This window comes from Solanum verrucosum, unplaced genomic scaffold (genome assembly GCF_900185275.1).
Source record: "Solanum verrucosum unplaced genomic scaffold, falcon-dt-bn FXZP01000040.1, whole genome shotgun sequence".
Taxonomy (NCBI): domain Eukaryota; kingdom Viridiplantae; phylum Streptophyta; class Magnoliopsida; order Solanales; family Solanaceae; genus Solanum; species Solanum verrucosum.
In genome coordinates this window covers 2,823,544-2,839,812 of record NW_026020323.1, presented here as the reverse complement: position 1 = coordinate 2,839,812, position 16,269 = coordinate 2,823,544, and the positions used below count along the sequence as shown (strand labels likewise).

The 16,269-nt window shown below is 32.2% G+C and overlaps 2 protein-coding genes across 2 annotated transcripts; one reads left to right on the top strand and one right to left on the bottom strand.

Annotated features, from left to right (window-relative positions):
- The first annotated feature begins 7,680 nt into the window (after positions 1–7,680).
- LOC125835437 (probable flavin-containing monooxygenase 1) lies at positions 7,681–10,516 on the top strand. Its single transcript, XM_049514565.1, has 4 exons — positions 7,681–8,127; positions 8,210–8,450; positions 9,498–9,676; positions 9,773–10,516. The coding sequence occupies exons 1-4, from the start codon at positions 7,699–7,701 to the stop codon at positions 10,463–10,465; spliced, it is 1,542 nt and encodes a 513-aa protein (XP_049370522.1). The 5' UTR covers positions 7,681–7,698; the 3' UTR covers positions 10,466–10,516.
- A 175-nt stretch (positions 10,517–10,691) lies between these two features.
- Positions 10,692–13,375, bottom strand: LOC125835508 (peroxiredoxin Q, chloroplastic). The gene is made up of 4 exons (XM_049514640.1): positions 13,124–13,375; positions 12,894–13,031; positions 12,011–12,100; positions 10,692–11,266 (listed from the first exon to the last, which is right to left on the bottom strand). The coding sequence occupies exons 1-4, from the start codon at positions 13,316–13,318 to the stop codon at positions 11,048–11,050; spliced, it is 642 nt and encodes a 213-aa protein (XP_049370597.1). The 5' UTR covers positions 13,319–13,375; the 3' UTR covers positions 10,692–11,047.
- Between the last annotated feature and the right edge of the window lie 2,894 nt (positions 13,376–16,269).

Below are 16,269 nucleotides of genomic sequence, written 5' to 3'. Positions count from 1 at the left end.
CAGCAATACTTGAATTTTTCAGGAAGGAGAAAATGCTCAAAGTATGAAACATGAGTGTAATAACATTAGTGCCAAAAAAGGAACATGCTGAAGGGCTGGGAGACTACAGACCTATAACTTGTTGTGATACTATCTACAAAGTAATCTCCAAGGTGTTATGCAACAGACTACGGCTAATCATTCCCACTATCTTCTTTGATAATCAGAGCGCATTTGTAACTGGAAACAATTGCTCAAAATTTCCTCATCTGTCAATATTTGGTGCAGAGATACAACAAGAAGAACACTAAAGAAAGCTGCTTGATCAAAATTGACCTGAGGAATGCCTGTGACACAGTGGAATGGGAATTTGTCAAGGATATGTTGCATGCAATGAATTTTCTGCCACTTTTTACGAGATGGATCATGGAATGCTTAACAACCCCTTGCTACACTATTGCTATTAATGGAGGCTTGTATGGTAATATCCGAGGGAAAAGAGGATTGAGGCAGGGGGACCCCATATCTCCATTATTATTTGTAATTTGCATGAAATACTTCACGAGATTGATAAATCTAGCTTCTACCAATGATGAATTTGCATATCACACACAATGTAAAAGTTTGAAACTTAACCATTTATGTTTTGCAGATGATGTGCTCATGTTTTACAAAGGAAATTTCCAGTCCATGTTACTGATGCTAGGAGCCTCAAAAGCTTTTCCAACACATCATGACTACACACAAATGTTGATAAATCTAACATTTATTGTGTTAATATGGAGAGGCAATGTATTGAAGATGTATGTGAGCTAACTGGATATCAAAGGGGGACTCTACCTTTCAGGTACTTAGAAGTACCTATTTCAGCAAGGAAAATCTTCAAAATTGATTGTGAATCAATGGTTGATAAACTGACTGCTCGAATAAAAAGCTGGGGTTCTAGACATCTTTCTTATGCAGGGAGAGTAACTTTAGTCAATATTGTCCTCCTACATATACATAACTATAGGTCTGCAATGCTCATTATGCCAAAATAGGTGCTCAAACATATTACTGCTATTTGTAGGAATTTTCTATGGACATGGAAAATCCACACTTACAAACCTCCATTAATTGCATGAGATGTGGTATGTCGAGCAAAAAATGAAGGGGGATTGGGATTGATTGAGTGCATAACATGGAATGAGGCAGCTGTGGGGAAGTATGTGTGGAATATAGCTCAAAAGGCGGATAATTTGTGGGTCAAATGGGTAAACCATATCTACTTGAAAGATCAAGAATGGTGGGAGTATGAGAGCCCAAGTGATAATTATTGGTATTGGAAGAAAATTTGTCAAATTAAAGGTAAGTTTTCCCCTGGATACATTCAAAATTGGTGGCTTGCACATACAGAGAAATATACCGTAGGAAGCGGATATAAATGGAGGCATGGGGATCATGAGAAATGGCCATGAAGCAGATGAGTTTGGGGCAAAGGAGTTCTAAAGCATAGTTTCATTAGCTGGATGACATTACATGAGAGACTATTCACAAAAAATAGGCTTTGGAACCTAGGACTAAGCCAAGATGAGAAGTGCCTAACATGTGGAATTGAGCGAGAAACAGTAGAGCACTTGTTCTTTGAATGTATATATTCAAAGACATGTTTGCAGAATATCCTTCAATGGATGGACATCGGAGTTCATAGATGGGAGCTGAAAGGCATATGAAGAAGACTTGATAGAAGCACAACAAGAAGATGATGCAGAATGCTGGTGATGGGGTTATAGCTTCCCTCATTTACAGAATCTGTAAGACGCGAAACATTGCTCTATGTGAACTCAAAATAGTGCAACCACAAGTGATAACAGACCAAATAAAACAGGAATGCAGGATGCGAAAAGACACATTCCTATGTAGGAAGCTGAATCAAAGGCAAAGAGAATGGATAGAGGACATACTTAAATGAATAGTTGATATATAGAAGTTATATTGATGTATAGAGAACAATAGAACACATAGTTTCAGTTTTTATTTTGGCTACAATGTAGCTATTGGTGTGGATATCAATAAAATATTTTTCTTCACAAAAAAAGAGGAAGAAGATTTGGTTATGAATTTAGAACATGCAAACATATATTGAGAGGACTAAGAAAGAAGGAGAGATGGTGGATGTGTATTAATTACGTGGGGTGGGGGTGGGGGTGGGGGGTAAGATACATACATGTAATGGGATTGGGGAAGGGAAACAATTAATGTGACATAAAGTAATTTAAATTGTTACTGTACCATTAATTAAAGAGTTTATATTTTAAGATAATTATTCAATACCATATTTAAGAGATTTGTGTATCTGGTTTAACTTTTTAAAATATATGGTATAATTATTAAAAAGTAGTATTACATGTAATTTTTTTAAACTAGAGGTAAAGTATGTATATATGATAGTAAAGTATGGCTAGTTATGTAGTTTTTCGAACTAAGAAATAGAGAAGAAAAAAATACAAAAATTAACGAGGTTCGATTAGGCCCAATCCTTTAAGTAAAAGCAGAGAATTTAATTTCCTCTATGAAACAAAAGAACAAGTGTACAATGCTTTGGAATCTCAACTATATCCCTTATATATAGATCCCAAATAGTCCCAATTACGAACAAGGTTCTCCGAAACCCACAAATATATTAGGATAAAAAGTCTCCTAAATCAGTAGGAATTATGAATTTCCTAAAATATATAAGAAAAAAGTTCAAGACATAATTAACTAGTTATTTTCATGATTTGAGCCTACAACCTTCATGCATGTGGCAACAAACGTTAATATCCTTTAGCTACATCATTAGGCTCCTAACTAGCATAGTTAACATTTAAGCTTTACTTGTAAAAGAATAGAAAACGAATTAATATCCTAAACGAAAGAAATAGTAGTTGAATATATTATGGTCATCATTATCAGGAATGGAATATTCCCAGTTGTGTTTTGTGAAAGTGATCTTACAAAGACGTGTAGTCTTCACTAAACAATGTTAGTGATTCATTATTATTGAATGATAAATTGAGATAAAATTACATATGAATTTATTATTAATAATAATGTGACAAAACGTACCGTGGCCTTATTCTTTAAAATTTGGTGCATGAATCATGTATTTTCCACATAATACATTTCAAATATTCGAGAGAAGATTGTTTCTTTAATTAATTTCCTATAAGCTTCTTCACATGTTCTTGGATGTTTCATTTGTTTCCATCCCATGGGGCTGCACAAAATCTTCAAACGCTACGTTCCTTAATTCTTAACTACTTCTTACGTGAGAATGAAGCATTCATGCATACTTCTCTTTAACTTCTTCCCGCCAAGTGTAATCGTTATCATAACTTTGAACTTTATAGATTCAAATTCTTTAACTATATTTTATTTGATTTTATAGGTTCGAAATTTGTTATATGTACTTATCTAGCTAAATTTTTTAAGTACATATACTTATTTTGGTTAAAATTATTGAATTATGATGTATCTATATAGCTTCTAAGCTAAGTCCAATTACACGATAAAATCTGAAGGACAAGTTTCCTAAATTAAATTAGACCATGTTTGTTTTAACTCTTAGGGGTTGTTTGGTTTGAATACAAGTTATGCTAGGATTAGTTATGCTGGATAAGTTATATTGGATAAATTATGTTGAGATTAGTTTCTATTGCTTGTTTGGTTTGTCATATTCAAACTTATATTCATTGCATAATTTTTAAGAATAAGTTGTTTGTTTACAAAAATACCCTCCACCTTATTTAGTTTTTTTTTCTCTTTGCAAGCTTTAGTTATTCATTCTTAAAAATAAAAATTTCATCTTATTTAGGTTAAATATTTTTGTGTGTGCATTTCTATGATTGTGCCGTGTGTTTTAAAATTAAATTTTCATCTTACTTAACTTAAAAATAAAATTTCCATCTTATTTAGCTTAAAAATAAAATTTCCATCTTATTTAGCTTAAAAATGAAATTTTCATCTTATTTAGTTTGAAAATAAAACTTTCATCTTATTTAACTTAAAAATAAAATTATTCATTTAAAGTTTATTAAAGTAAAATAAATTTTATTATTAAAGTTATCTACATTTTAATTGATATATAAAATATAATTTTTAAGTGAGTAATAAACTATTTAATTAAAAATATGTGATTTAGTAGTGGAGTAACATTTTAAGAAAAACAACATATAAATAAACATAGGAATTAGACAAATAAATTTAACTTGTAATATATTCATAATAAAAATTGTATTTATAAAATGTAATTTTTTTAATAGAAAAATAACGACTAATTAAGGTTGTGAACGTTGTTATAAATATTGTTAAAAATTATGTTAATATACATAAATTTAAAAATGGTGTATAAAAGAGAGTTTAAGGGGATATTTTTGTTATTTCACATATTTTGCCCAAAATAAGTTATCATGTGATTACTATTCCACCCCAGTAAGGGGGACAACTTCTCTCATGAGTAATTGTTAATTCTGGAATAAGTTATCCCAATCTTTGTAACCAAACAACGAATTAAAAATCATTTAAAAATTATCTCAAAATTAATTCCTCTTATCCAACCCTTAGATCTCTTAATGTAAATACTAATTCAAACCTAAGTAAATTAAGTACTACATTTTTTTTTTCAAAATCACTTTTTTGTTTTGTATTTATTTAGGTGATTTGGTTCTTCTTCTTTTTTTTTTTTTTCTCAATGACTCCTGCGAATAAAACTTTTTCTGTTTTTACTACAATATTCTTTTCTCCCATCGTACAACAATTATCGCCAGCCACCACCCTCACGAAATAAAACTAGCAGCCTGTATTATTGTGTTTGGTAGGGATGTAAATGTTTTCCACAAATAATATTTTTTCAGAAAGTATTTTTCAAAAAATAAATAACTTTATTTTTAAAAAAAATAAAAAAATTATGATTATTGAGAACATTCTACTACTTTTCTGTCAAAATATTAGTCCATGTCTTTTAAATATAAATAAAAATAGGCATATTATATGATGCTTGAGTTAAGAGGAGGCTAAAACACATGGCTTGTTGTGATTGGCCAGCATAACCAGCTCACACTCCTTCGACTTCGAAATAATTCTACTTTCAATTTCTTGTCGGTCATAAAAATAGTTTTACTTTTCTTTAAAGAATTTTCTTTGTCCCCCAGCTTGTATGATACTATTAGAACAAAATCAAGAAAAAACAATAATTTGAATGCTAATTTAGGGATTAAAGAATACGGATTTGGCACTATACATTTTTTCACGTCTTCATTAAGTTTATGAAAAATTAAATCATCAAATAAAAAACTCCGACGCAATAAATAATATTTTTCATCTGGTGTTCAGTATTATACTACAATAAGAATAATTTTTAGCGACAATAAATATATACATTAAAAAAGAGTGTTAAATTTTTTATCAACATTAGTTAATTGTCATTGATCCAATATCGTTATAGGCTTTAGGAACACTTACAAAAAGTGTTAATTACAACTAAAAAAACATATTTAACGGCAATTAAACTATTGCCATTATTCAAGTGTCTCTAAAGATCATTTTTGGCGTAGTGACACTAGAGCACAAATACATCTGAATTTACTCTTCTTAGGGTCCATTCAGAGAGAAACGCTTCATATTAATGAGAATTTAAACTCCGAGCTAAAAGTCAAACTTGAAACTTCTAGTTAAAAAAGGAATAACCCATCTTCTGCGATCAATGGTACAACAATCACATTTCAACTAACGTCATTTTGATTTTAGACAGAATGATTTAACAAATTAAATTTCACTTGACAAACATATGCAAAAATGATATTTTCTCTTCAAACGAAATTTTCAATCTTAACTTACAATTGTACCCTATACTATTATTTATATATAGTCAAAGTAAACATTTGAAAAAATTTCCTAGCAAAACTCCATCATATAAAATAAGAAAAGAGAGAGTATTATTATTGTATTTCATATGATATAAAAGGAGTTGTGACTTTCGTTTTACTCTTGTAATACTAGTATACACGTTTCATCTTCTTAATTTATACTTTCAAAATTACGCTCTTTGTATTAGTGTCAAGTCATACCAAGATGGAGTAGTTGACATAAGTTTCTAATCAAAAGATTATTTTATGGCTTAATTACTAGCGTTTGTTTTACTCCATTTATTCTTATTGAATCCAAGTATAAGAATTTAGTATAAATAAAATTATTTAATTTTAAATTTTCTCTTATAAAATTAATCAACCAATAATACACACACAAACATGCACGCAACTAAATATGTATATATTACTATACATGAACTTAATAAATGTAATACTAAAATAAAAATCATAAAATAGTAGCGTTAGATTTTGTAACAAATTCATAACAAGATTATTCTACTTATAGTGATAATGAATTTAAATAAAAATCTATGATAAAAGGTATTGCATAGATGGCGAGCGAAAATGCTATAAGTAATACAAACATTTCATAGGATAAAAGGAGAGGGGTCGGAGGTCGGAACAAAATGTCTATTATTCAAAGTTGAGGGGTGAATTTGATTTATAAAGCATTGTTGGATGGTGGGGTAGTGCTAAAATGATTTCTAATCACTAGTTTGAGCTTTTCAAATTTATACTCACTTCATTCACTTTTATTTATCTACTATTTTTAAAATAAATTTCCAATTAAGAAAAAAGGTGCCATTGTGGATATATAAAAATGTGTCTGTTTTGATCGGTAGTATGAGATAATACATAACAACCATTCAAAGAAAGTGTTAATATTAAGGGAGAAGTCGGACAAAATTAATTACTCTTGATTTTATAAAATATAATGACAAGTATTTTTAATAACCTTGATAACTAGTATAGAATGAGGGAGTATAATTGTTCGAATAATATAGACTATAGTATATATATATTTCTAATAATTCTTCAATAAATATGACAAAATATACTGAATTAGGCAGCAAATTTGATCTCCCAACCAGCTGTGGAATTCTCCAAAAGTCAGATGCTAAATAAAAGGTCGCAAGATGCAATGAAGTTTAACAGATACACATAGTTTTAGAATTAAGCAAATTGAATATTAATTTGACCACATGAAATTTCCATTTCATAACTAACAAACTTCCCATAACAACGATACTAGTACAATAATACAATAAAATTTAGCCAAGGAGGTAAAGGTCAACCAAATCTTAATTAAAATAAATATGTTGGAGTAGTTATTAATCTCTAATTATACATTTAGTATAAATTAATAAGTTTTAAGTTATAATTAAAAATCTCTCATATAACAAACTTTTATATGATCAGTTCACTTTTATCTGTTATATCAAGTAACCTATTCTTATATTCAAATTTCACATTATTTATAAGATAATCTGACTATATAAATATTTTGTACACTAATTAACCGTATATAACCTAATTATCTTACTTGTAGTCTATGTTGCTCAAACTCTTAAAAAATGTTAGCAGATGTGTATCAGATTCTTCAAAAATAGTGTAATTTTAAAGAACCTAACACATGTACAACATCAAAAATTGAATAAGATTGTTTGCTTGTTAGAATTAGTCTAATCACGTGCCATTCATTTCACATCTCATGCAAACTTACTCCTATAAATACCACCTTAAACCATCATTCCAAACCATCCCATCTTGAGAAATATTTACACATATACACACACTTCCAATTTCCCTACTTTGATTACTCAAGCTAGATATGGCTATTATCCGTTCAAAAATCGGAATAATTGGTGGTGGAATAAGTGGCATAGCAGCCGCTAAACAACTAGCCAAGTACGATCCAATCGTGTTCGAGGCAACGGACTGTCTAGGAGGGGTGTGGAAACACTGTTCTTATAGGTCCACTAAATTGCAAACCCCTCGATGTGACTATGAGTTCTCTGATTTTCCATGGACTCAAAGGGATAATACCAATTTCCCTACTTATGAGGAAATATTAGACTACTTATACTCTTATGCTAAACATTTTGATGTCTTGAAATTCTTCAACTTCAACTCTAAGGTTGTGGAAATTAAGTTCGTAGGTGATCGAGAAATGAATTATTTTGGTGAATATGGAAGTTTGTTGACTGGCAATCCTGTCTGGGAAGTTGCTGTTCGTAACAATCAATCTCAAACCATACAGGTTCTTCTTTCTATCTGTCTCAATTTATGTGAAACAATTCAAATTTCAAACTTTCTGACGTTTTATGTTTTATTTGTATCAGTGGTATGCGTTTGATTTTGTGGTGATGTGCACTGGTAAATATGGAGATATCCCAAATATACCAAATTTTCCAGAAAAAAAAGGGCCACAAGTGTTCAATGGTCAAGTTCTTCATACCCTTGATTACTCTAAACTTGACCAAGAAGCATCTACTAAACTTATGAAAGGGAAGAAAGTTGTTGTTGTTGGCTATAAAAAATCAGCTATTGATCTTGCTGTTGAATGTGCTGAAGCTAATCAAGGTAATTAATTAATACTTTATGTAATTCCTTAATTATTTATAAGTCAAAAGTATATATAATATATGATCCTTATTAATTAACCTAGTGTATTGAATTTTAAATATCTTCAAGTAATAGTACTATGTGTTTAACAATTTATGATAATCTAAAATGAGATTGTCACACGTCAGGAAGGCAATTGGAATTAATGTATTATATTTAAAAAGACTTGGTAATTTCAGTTTAATTTTTTTTAAATATTAACGAATTCATAATAGACTCTTTTTCAACTCTATATATTCAAAGCCAATTTGGATACGAAGGGACTTGTTTATATTTTTCTCAAATAGTATATCAGAAAATTACAAACATCGATCGATAGTGTTCTTTCACGTGTCAACGTGTTTCTTATTCCATATAAAATGGCTTCTCATCTATTGATTGTTTGTTTGTGTGGTTTCTAATAGTAATTAAAAGTGTGGTTGTCGTAACAAATTGAATAGTTGCTCCACTTGATCAACTAGAGATTGTTACAACAAAATATAAATTTCCAAAAACAGGCAACGAAAGGACGTTAATTTGTCTAAATCCATAAAAGGAAAATAAATTGTGGTTGTTGACATCAGTACTACTAATCTTTTAGAAAATTGCAAGTGCATATATTTATTTATCAACTCCAAACATACATCATGATGGTTCACGTAAGCCTCAACTTTACAATTATATTTATTTTTTCTAAGAAAATGTCACCAAAAAAGGGACCAAAATAAGGAAAAAAAGAAGCTTGAATTTTTTCTAAAATATCAAAAACACCTTTTTGATTTTTCAAGTCTCATGCTTTTGACCTCAGGACAACATCATAGATATAATTTCTTTCAAAGCCACACGAATTAAATATAGAATTTTCACAGTAGAATTGAAAACCATTCGAGTTAGAAATTTATGAATTCTGGATCATAATTTGATAAATTTTCAATACAAATATATAATTTGAGTCAAAACTACTGAGTTTACCGAACGCAACAAGATAATTCACTTTATTAATTTGTTTGTAACAACTACTTGTAGGACCTGAAGGGCAACCCTGTACAATGGTTGTAAGGACTTTGCATTGGACAGTTCCACACTACTCTATTTGGGGTTTGCCATTTTACTTGTTCTATTCAACTAGATCTTCTCAGTTTCTCCATGAAAGACCAAATCAAGGCTTGTTTAGGACCCTTCTTTGCCACATGCTTTCTCCCATGGTGAGCTCCATTCTTTTTTTTCTTTCTCAATCTAGCTAGTGCATCATCATTTGGCTTAGGACTAACAAACAAAAACGCGCTTATATATGGTGACAGAGAAGAGCAGCTTCTAAATTAATCGAGTCGTATTTGGAATGGAAACTTCCACTAGAAAAGTATGGACTGAAGCCAGAACACCCTTTTGAGGAAGATTATGCATCATGTCAGATGGCTATCTTGCCTGAGAATTTCTTCACTGAGGCTGATAAGGGTAAAATCATGTTCAAAAGAACATCAAAGTGGTGGTTCTGGGAAGGAGGAGTTGAATTCGAGGACAACACCAAGTTGGAAGCTGATGTTGTCATACTTGCAACTGGTTTTGATGGGAAGAAAAAGATCAAAGCTATATTACCTGATCCCTTTCGCAGTCTGGTAGAGTTACCCTCAGGCATGATACCCTTGTACAGGGGTACAATCCACCCGTTGATTCCAAATATGGCTTTCGTGGGCTACCTTGAAAGTGTTTCAAACCTGCATTCAGCTGAGATACGTTGCATATGGCTATCACGACTTGTTGATGATCTGTTTAAGCTTCCATCTGTTGAGAAAATGCTTGAACAGATAACACAAGAGATGGAGATCATGAAGAGGACGACAAGATTCTACAAGAGAAATTGCATCTCTACTTTCAGTATTAACCATAGCGATGAAATCTGCCAAGAGATGGGATGGCAATTTTGGAGGAAGACGAACTGGTTGGCTGAAGCCTTTACCCCCTACAACAGCCAAGATTATGCAGAGGAGAAGTAGCTTCATTCAGTAACATTTGAAAGTTTCCTACTTAATTAGCCTATTATTTCTTGTATACCTACTGCTTATGCAGCATATTTATCTACTCATTATAAGGAATAAACATCACATGTATGAAAGGTCAAGCAAGGTATCCACAAATGTTAAATATCTCAGCTTATGACTAGAACTTCTATTTTTATCAGTAAAAGTAAGGAATAAAGATTAATATTTCAAGATCATCACGAGTGACTCCATTCTCATTTGCAATTTACTATATGATCCACCACTGTCGGGGCATCAACAATTGTAAGAAGTGCCAAGTTCAGGCAATTGAAGAAAATTCTCCATTATGCAGTTATTACAACCAGAGCAAAGGCTCATATACAAACTTATCTCTCATGGGAGACCCGAGTTCAACATTCTACAGCATAAATTGTAGCATGACTTTAAACTAACAGCTCCTTTGACATCTATTAAATATATAAGTGGTTGTACAGCCTATCATATAACATACAATTGGCACACATTAGTGGCAGAAAAAGTACAAGAAGTTTATTGGCTAGAGGCAGGAAAAGAATGTAGAAGGGGAAACCTTGACGTTTAAAGACTTTGAAGTAACTTCAATGTCTCATCGATATGCTTTTCAGGTTGGAACTGATTATTATATATGAGTTGAACCACTCCATTCTTGTCAAGCACATAAGTCTGTCTACCTGGCAATGTACCAAATAGGTCTCCTGGGATTCCCCACTCTTTCCTAACTTTGTTGCCTTCATCACACAACAAGGTAAATGGGAGTCTGTACTTCTTTGCAAAGGCCTGCAGAATAAAACATGTCAGTTATCCTCAAAAGAGTCAACAACACTACGCATCCTAAATCTAGAGAACATTAATGAAAGGTGACGACAATATCTAATAAAGAAGTTCAGAATACAGGATAACTAGGAGTATATCCTTGACATGAGAAGAAACGAAACACAATCACAAATTCAGACATTTAGTAGTGACTGTACTTTGTCAGAAATCCCAACAAATGCTCCTTGAAAGATTGTTACCATGTTTAATCACCCAAAGGATCCTCATAACTTAAAAGGGACAGTTAGACTACTACTTTTCCTTTGTTTTTTCCTTTTTCATCAGGCAATGCATACATTTTGCCAGAGTTCCCTAATAACATTGTATCTCAGCTCTGTGACACTAAACCCTCAGATAGTTTACTAGTTGTCTACACCTATAGCATACCTAGTATAGTCCCACAAGTGGAGTCTGGGGAGAGTAAATTGTATGCAGACCTTACCTCTACCTGAGGTTGTCTCCGAAAGACCATCTGCTCAAAGAAACTATAAAGTTACTTCTAGTTATTCGTATATGTAATACTCTGTGGAACAGAATAGGTATTTCAAATAGTCAATTTGTCCTACATAAGGACACGAAGGAAGAGCAAGAACAATGTAATTTAGTTTAGGAGAACTAGCACTCTCCAGTTAACCTGCAATAGAAATAAAGTACCAGACAACAGAATATTTAGCCGTTTAATGCATTGAGCAAGTAAATATTTAATACCTTGTGGGATTCAATATCATCACCACTAATCCCAACAACTTGAGCCCCTGCTTTCTTGAATTTTTCATAAGAGTCCCTGAAGGCACATGCCTGCAGACAGTTTTCACATATTGGTTAGCTCCAAGTAACTTTTGAAGATCATTGCTACAAAGTTGTGAAATCGAAAATAATAGTTCAATGTAATCTATCAACTATTCATGAAGTTGTTGCTGACTTGCTGTAACTCCACAACTTCAATTTTCAACCACTATAAACTAGAAACAAACGAACAAAACTTTTGTTTCAGGATAATAGAAATTTAATCCCAGTCTAAAAAGATATAACACAAGAAGGATGAAGCAATTCTCCAGTGATTTCTGGATGATGTTCAAACAGTAAGTCTATCTTGTTACTTTTAAGAGGACGTGCCACCAAAACCGTTCAAAGGAAACTCATTTTCTACGCTAGCCTATAAAGGTGTTTAGGAACATAACACCATTGTTCAAATAGTTCATCAATATCCATGTTTGGTTTCTACTTTAAATCAACATTTCATAACAATGTCCTTTCAAGGGTTGCAATAATTAATTTCTATTAGTAGGTTTGAGACAAGAGACATCTGAGACAGAGGATCTAATGTATTGACAAGCTACAAATAGGTCAGAATTGGAAGGTCATTCAACACAGAACCTTGCAATTCAAGTACCTTATCGTTTCTAGTACTAGCCAAGCATATTATCATTAACCATGTACCTAAATTTAATCTACAACTCATTATTTTCAAGAATTAATTCATCAGTCCACTATGAATAAAGCATAAATCTTTTCTGCATGAAAGTGAAATTTCATAGCTAACACGAAACAGAATCACTGGAAAATCTAACTGTCATTGAGCAATCTATACCTGTTTGGTGCAACCAGGTGTTTCATCAGCAGGGTAGAAATAAACCACCACAGGCTTGCCTTTAAACTTGGAGAGACTCACATTTTTTCCATCTTGATCTTTCAATGTGAATGGTGGAGGCGCCGAACCTTTATTCACCTACAAATATCAAAACAAAATTGAATCGACAAGAAAACCAATGAAAACGGAAGAGCTAAGAGGTCAAAAAAATGCAATGCAATGCAATTTACCTTCGCAACAATTGAAGTTCTTGAAGAAGATGGGGTTGAAAAAGAAGGTGAATGAAGGACCTTAAGGCCATAAAACTGGGATTGTGATGATCTGGAGACAATGGTGAGGTTTTGGGAGATGGGGTTTTTTGGGGTTTGAGCATACTGGAGCAGAGAAGGCAGAGTGTGTTTTACAGAGACGGATAGAGAAGCCATTTTTTTTTTCTAATATGTGTGATAGTGAAGTTTGTATTATTAGCAGATTGTTGGTATTGTATAGTTTATTTTTTTAGACAGATAAGGAAGAAGGGGAAAGCCAGTGAGTGACTATAGAGTTTGGGTGAAGAAGAGATGGGGTTTTTGACGTGGTGCATTCTTCACCATCTATATGTCGATAAGTATACAATTTGAATCGAAATATAGAAATATATACTGGTAGGATTATCAACTGCTCAAAATAACATATTCACAGTGGCAGCATGACATGTAACGGTGAGAATGGAACAGATAGACCAAAATAATCTATTAGTTGAATCATTTCATCAAAATAATATGAAATTTTACAAAATTAATATAAACGTTGTTGCCAATAACGTATTAGGTTATATTTTATTTTAGAACCAAAATATACTAGATATACATTACTGACAGTAACGTTATAGGCTTAAAACATTACCATCAATAACGAGTCTCTGCAACTTTGCCACATGAAAATCTTTGTACCAAATATTGTTATTAGAAAGCACGTTTTAAAGGTAAAGCGTACTTAAAGTAATGAGTCTGTTGAATCAAATCACAGTTCTGTCTTCTAAGAATCTTTGTACGAAAGTTGATGTTAAAGTCATTATTGTGCGTCACATTTTAAGGCTAAAATGTTACTTTGAGTAATGATTCTATCGAATCATGTCACGAATCTGCGAAATTAATGTAGTCTTGTTGATTTAGTCTATCAATAAAAATGTTAGTATAAGTTACGTTTTAACTTTAAAACGTGACTAACAGTAACAACAAACTGCTAAAGTGTTCCCTCAACAATTGACCACAAATTATTATAAGAAATGGTTTGTGCAGAATGTTTAGCACATTCCAACAATTTTCTACAAAGCTTCTGCTTATGTTTCCCATTGTTGAAACAACACTCACAAAATTTTAAGATATGGCTTATCAATAGTTGAAATGTATTTGTGAAAATATATTTTTAATAATTATAATGCATATCTTATTTTTATGTGTAGGATTTTTGATGGCTAATTTTAAAGAAAACGTGACGATTGCGTTATATTGGGGTGGTGAAATAATCACTGAAATGATCGGATTCAGATATAGCAAATGTGCCAGAATGATAGTTAGCATGTTTATTTCGACCAACTACATTGAATTAATTGAATTGTTGCATGAGAAAATGGGGACTAATAGTGAAAATATCCATGCTCATTTCAAAGTAACATTACAAGGTTCATTGGGTTCAAAATTAAGAATGACCAATCTTTCCTACAATTTTTTGTCATTCCTCAATTCTTTTTTGAATAAGCTTGATATAAATCTTTTGGAGATGTATATAAAGACTAGATCATATCAAGATAATCTATTTCACATGAATGGTCAACATGATTATCATATGAATTTATTAGCATAAATTTATGGATTTGCCACAATCAATCAGCCTCATTTTGCATACAGTGCAACACATGGATCCATCAATCATTTAGTGCAGGACCTAACGAGCATGAAAGTCACGCCCTGAGCCCACAACCTGGGCGAGACTGACACTCGAAAATCATTGTTGGCCCCAAGCGAACCCTTGACCTGGCTTAACTCATAGCGGAAGACTTAAAGCATTAATACAAGGATTCAAATGCACTTTAAAACAACTGTCTCAAATAAACTTAGAACGTTTAAGGATAAACATTCAAATTAGCCAAAGTGACAACTCAAGTCTTTTAGCAAAACATTTGAAATACAAGACTGAAGACTCATATCCAACTGTCTATGAAGCCTCTAAATACTAAGAAGGATGTCGGTACAAGATCCCCGATCATCCTAACAACTGAAATACTAGAAAACAATATAAAAGGAGTCCCCTGGAAAGCAAGAGGCTCACCAAATGACTCTGAATGCTCGAATGGATCAACGAGGCGCTGGATGCTGATCCTGATTACTTGTATCTGCATCATAAAAAGATGTAGGCCAAATGACATCAGTACATTGAATGTACGAGCATGCGAGGGGAAAACTAAACATGACATAAGCTTGAAAGGAATTTGAAAAGAACATTTACCTTGACTTTACTCAACTCAAGAATACTCAACTCAAATGCAAAGTAAAAACAACAATAATGGTAAAAATAATAATAATGATGCAGTTATACAAAACATTTAAAACAGTAGATGATAACTCAATGTATTAAAGAAATACAATAACAACTCAATTTACTTATATAGTGATATAATACTGTGGGAGTTTCTCTAACTGACAACCACTACTATGAGCTAAAGTGATTATACATCGTCTCTCCCACGCTGCCAGAACTGTCCTATACATTGTCGTGATATAGAACGCCTCAACTAAGTGGATCCACTAGTCTATGCTAAAAAGCACCAATGAATCATCTAAAAAGTATGTTCCTTTATACCCAGGATGGCTACATGGTTTATAGAGACTTGAGTTATTATGAACTCATCCCCATATCGGTGCTCAATACTACTCCCAAAATATACTCAGCTCATATGCTTTAAAAACAAAACTCTTTATGAGGTAATTACTCAAAACTAGCTTAAAACCTCTCTTGGAAAATGGTGTTTCCCTTATGTTTTAAATGTGAAAACATTTCAACTCTTGGGAATACTTAGTTCTCGTATAATCTTTTGAAGAAATGAACTTTACTCTTACTCTTTACTCAACTCAAAACTCAAGCCTTAAAACAAAGTTAAAACGTTTGTAAAAGACTTTTGGAAAATTCTATAAACTTCTCTTGACTTGACTCTTAACTTTCCTTGAATTGAATTATGGATTCAAGGTTCATGATCTCATGTTTATAAATGATTTCATGATGTTTAGACGTACCTTAGAGTGTAGAAATCGACTAGAAAACATAGGTACATTGCGCCAGAGCCCAAACTTCAGAGTCAGGGTTGGGGCGCTCTGAGTGGCGCGGCGCCCCAGAGCCC

Bases quoted from the DNA above. Each gene is read 5' to 3' on its own strand.
- LOC125835508 (XM_049514640.1), bottom strand. From the start codon at position 13,318: ATGGCTTCTCTATCCGTCTCTGTAAAACACACTCTGCCTTCTCTGCTC. The intron at 13,032-13,123 runs GTAAATTGCATT...TGATATTTGTAG, and splicing joins GAACTTCAATTGTTGCGAAG to GTGAATAAAGGTTCGGCGCC. The intron at 12,101-12,893 runs GTATAGATTGCT...AACTGTCTGCAG, and splicing joins CACCTGGTTGCACCAAACAG to GCATGTGCCTTCAGGGACTC.
- LOC125835437 (XM_049514565.1), top strand. From the start codon at position 7,699: ATGGCTATTATCCGTTCAAAAATCGGAATAATTGGTGGTGGAATAAGT. The intron at 8,128-8,209 runs GTTCTTCTTTCT...TATTTGTATCAG, and splicing joins ATCAATCTCAAACCATACAG to TGGTATGCGTTTGATTTTGT. The intron at 8,451-9,497 runs GTAATTAATTAA...AACTACTTGTAG, and splicing joins ATGTGCTGAAGCTAATCAAG to GACCTGAAGGGCAACCCTGT.